This window comes from Pteropus alecto, unplaced genomic scaffold, assembly GCF_000325575.1.
Source record: "Pteropus alecto unplaced genomic scaffold, ASM32557v1 scaffold484, whole genome shotgun sequence".
Lineage (NCBI taxonomy): Eukaryota > Metazoa > Chordata > Mammalia > Chiroptera > Pteropodidae > Pteropus > Pteropus alecto.
Window position 1 is genome coordinate 20845 of NW_006435778.1, and position 4551 is coordinate 25395.

At 43.0% G+C, this 4551-nt stretch overlaps 1 protein-coding gene across 1 annotated transcript in view; it reads right to left on the reverse strand.

Annotated features, from left to right (window-relative positions):
* LOC107195625 (olfactory receptor 13H1-like) overlaps positions 1-4075 on the reverse strand; it is a 9747-nt gene extending 5672 nt beyond the window's left edge. The window contains exon 1 of the mRNA XM_015588953.1: positions 4053-4075. Within this exon, the coding sequence (XP_015444439.1) occupies positions 4053-4075 (23 nt within the window). The remainder of the gene's footprint in view (positions 1-4052) is intronic.
* Between the last annotated feature and the right edge of the window lie 476 nt (positions 4076-4551).

Sequence of the window (4551 nt, forward strand, 5' to 3'; positions counted from 1 at the left end):
TAGTGGGGAGGTGAGAGAAGGAAGGTAGATGGGATAAACGGGGTCAAATACGTGGTGACAGAAAAATTTAACTATGGGAGGTGAACACCCAGTGTAAATATATGTATGCCTTACTGTTAAAATGTATGGCTGAAACTTATTGGATTTTGTTAATCAATGTCACCATAAAAAATAATTAATTAATTAATTAATTAATTAATTTGAAAAAGTAAAAGAAAGGTACCGATTTAGACCAAGGACAAGCTAAGCTATGCACCAGAGTGAGAGTTGCTGACGGTGTTGGAGTAGTGGTCAGTGTCCAGTTACAATGAAACACCATGATCCCCCTCAACATGATAGCCCATTTTACCTGCTCTTGTTCACTGCCGCCACTTTCAGGAAATTTACGAAGAAGAAAAAGTTTCCACATGTGGTCCGGGCTTTGCCTCTAACTCAGCAGTAATTACCCATCTCAGCCTCAGTTTCCTCAACTGTGAAATGAAGGCACTGAGCTAGCTGATCTCTACTTCCTCTTAACATCCCCTTCTTCTTAGTAAGGCAGACAGATGCTTAGAGACAAATATTGGAGAACAGACTCTATATAGTTTGTCAAATTACAGTGAAAGAACCTACTTGGTCCTGTTGAAGACATCAATTTATTTTTTCACTTTAATTTTACCCTCAGTTTGCCCCAGGCCAGGACAGCTCTCTGACTACCTACCCACCCCATCTCATGCCATGGTATGTTAGAAGGAACACAGAGTTAAGTCCTGGCTCTATAATTTACTGATTGAATGACCTCGAGCAAGCCTTTTACCCCACCTCCTACTCCTTTAAGACTACCTCTTCCAGTACAAACTGAGAATAATTGTCTCTTTGTTACAAGTTTGTTGCAAAGATGAGTGATATTTTGGCATGAAAAGCATCACATAGAAGGCCTAACATGTGGTAGACACATAATAAATGTTAACTGCATTTCCAGATGGTTCTCCATACACAGGACTGAGATTCAGGTCCAAGCTATATAAGCAAACATCCTGAGAAGTACCCCCCATCACACTTAATGCCCAGTCATCCTCTTAAATGCCTGCCTTCTGTTGCTTCTACCCACAAAAGCCAGCATTTCATTCACTTTTTTAGCATCATACTGACTCTTCATTCTTTCTCAACTTAACCTCCTTTAGCCTCTGTTTCTGTCTGAGGAATAGAGAGAGGACAGCCTTACTGACGAGATGTCATGTGCATCATCGGTACTTACAGAATGGGAGCAATCTTGATGCTGTCAGTATTATTCCTTTCCTGACACCATTTTATCTGACCCAACTTAATTGTTCTCCCATCTGCTTGTTCTCCTTTGGAATACCATGAATGAGTCTTCACTTGTTTCTACATTTAATACATCCAATAGTTTCTTGACTTCGGCCAAAGGACTGAACATCTTTTGAACCTCCTCTATGCTAGGTTCTTTCTAGGACCTTCTCAAACATTATCCAATAGCTATCAGGTAGCTGGCAGATAACTATTTTTATTAAATCCCTATCTTTTACCAAAGGATTTTTGTAGGTTGCATTGTCTCCCCAGGTTATTCTCAGTTTCTACATAAAGTATAATGGTGTTTGGGCTAAGTGGTCTTGAAGGGAGAGAAGCCACATGTCAGCATGGAAAAGGCACAGAGTTTAGAGACAGTGAGTTTTGCTAGAATCCTGGCTCTGGCTTTACCTGCTATGTGACCTTGAGCTGTTAGCTCACTTTTTATGCCTCAATTTCCTCACCATTAAAACAGGAATAAAAATACCTAGCTTGCAGGCCACATTCTTCCTGAGAAGAGAATTCCAAAGATGTGAGAATATTCTACCTTGGGGCCAAGGGTCAAAAAAATGTGCTGACATTTCTAACTTAAATTTTTTTACACACAGCCAATGAATGGGCTTGCTCTTTAAGAGTCTGATGTTAAAGTGTGTTTAACCTGCGGAGAAGCAGAGAGCAACTGGAACAAACTGTCTATAAACCAGTGACATGCACAAAGGATGCTGTTCTGCAACCAAGACCTTGAAACAGAAACTCAGGCTCCTTGAACCCCTGGGTCCCCATTATCTTTCCCCTGTCACTCCTGAGGGTAAAATGCTTTTTACCTGGGGAAAAATTGCCTGACTCTCAGGGCTAAGAACTAGAAACCCCATGTGAAGTCTCATCATTATCTGCTATGATAAGCCTGGCCTCTGTGACACTACTTGGTCCAAAAATATAAAATTCAGCTTTTGCCCTGTACCTTACAAAATACCATGATATTCATTCTCTCTTTAAGCCTCATGGTGACTCCGTGAGAAGTAAAGAATAGGGATCATTATTTCCATCTCACAAATGGGGAAACTATGACTCAGAAAGAGAATATGTGGGAGAAACTGAATCTCATTTATTCTTCAAAGTTTTCCCATGTGCATCAAAACCATAGCTAACCAGACCTCAACTAATCTGAGTCCTCAATTTACTGAAATGTTTTCTGGCCTTGATTCTCAGAAGAGAAAGGCAAATCATGAAGGCAAAGAATCTTATGCTGGGTTTAATTGAATTATATGGATATATGGATATAGATGGGCATGCACACACACACACACAAAACACACACACACACACACACACACGCACGCAAGCAGTAATTGATGGCATCTCTAAGATCAATGGAGTAATGCCAGTCAGAAACTTGGGAAAATTCCCTCAGCTCTTTCCTGACCCCTCTACATCTATCTGTTCCCAGGTTCCATTGCCACCACCTCCAAAGTACCTCTCACCCACACCCTCTCCAATTTCACTGCCACTGTCCAGTTCAGACACTGGCATCTCTCTCACCTGGGTTTCATCTCAGTCCTCCAGTTGGACCTTTGTCTAGCCCTTTCTCTGCACTGGACTTAAGAGCACTCTTTCTAAACCAAGAATCTGACTGGGCTACTCCTTCAATCCTTCAGTGGCTCCCCTGTCTACGGGGAAAAGTCTAAGAGAGTTTGATCAATACCTTGGCTTCACTCCTTAAAGCCAGATTCAGTTTTAGTCAGCAGCCTCCAAAGCAGGTCAGACACTTTAGAGTGATCTTCGTCTGCTACAAGGACTGAAACAGAAAGCATCACAGTGGCCCAAGATGCCATGTGCAGAGAGGGGATGTAGGAAGGAGACGGATCCCAGGCCACAAAGTTCGTCACAGAGTTGAGACTAGGACCCAGAACGTTAGGCCACAAACTGATCAGCTCCTTGGACTCTGGTTAGCTCCTTGTCTAAGCTCAAGGCAAGCCCAAGCTAACTTGGAAATTTCACAGGTCAAACACATCCCCACTGAGCCCCTCGGCTTCACCGTGCATAATTGTTTATTGTTTCCTATTGTAACCTCATTACTTAATACAGAGCTTGGCACATAGTAAGACCCAATAAACACTTACTCAGTGATCTATAGCCTGGGAGACACTGGGTAGCCTGAAAAGGAGAGAAAGGAAAGAGAATAGACATTTTATATCTGGAGGTCAAGAGTTCCCAGGAAAAATCAGGGCACAAATTGGTTGAGGGAGGAGGACTGGGAGAGTTGGTACTGAAGGTTATGAATCTTTCTGTCAATGCCTGTACTGACCAATAAATAATGATAATATAAAATATTATTTTAAATAATATAAAATTTTAACAATAATATATAATAATTAATATCATTATTTTAACAATATAATATATCGTTATAATAACTTACTATGTGCCAAACACTATGACATGTGCTTTACATGCATGATTTTATTTTATCCCCATAACTGGGGTGATTGTTGAAAGATTTAACAATAAATATAGGTACCCTCCAATCAGAACCTGTCATAGAAAACAGGAAAAGCTATACCAGAAGGCTTGCAAGCTGAACATGAGGCCTAAACCTAGCTACCCTATGAGGTGGGCATCATTTCTATACCCATTTTACAGATAAGGAAAGTGGTGACACGAGTTGGCCAGTGACACAGCTGTAGCCAGCTCCAGAGTGTGTGCTCATAACCATCAGGCGACACTGCCTCTCTGAGCATCTCTGACAAGAATGCGGTTGGACTGACCTGCCTGGAAACAGGTCCTCCATCTTCCCCCACCACCAACTCACTCACTTGTCTCTCATTTCCCACCATCTCCAGGATAGAAGGTGAAATTAAAGGGGGCAAGAGGAGCAGAAATCATGGCTAAAAAGTGGAGCGAGTGAAGTTGGGGCAGGCAGCTGACCAGGCCAAGGAGATGAGGGGAGGCAATAGTGCCAGGCTACCGGTGCTCCCAACGCACACAGTGACACAACCACATGCCAGCCCTCCCTGAGCCTGCATGGCCCCTCTTCCCTCCATTACCATGGTCTCCTTCTTCCCAGTGAGCCGCATAAGGTGAATGGGCATCCTGATGGGAGGTCAAAGACCAGGCAGGTGGTGCCAGGGCTAGCCCTTCCCCATGTCCCCATCTTGTCATGTCCAGCAGCTTCTGGAATCCTCAGTACTATCTGGGAAAAAGAGAGCGTGCTGGCTCTGGGGCACAAGGGTAACCAGGGTGTATCCTCCTCTGAGGGCTAGGCTC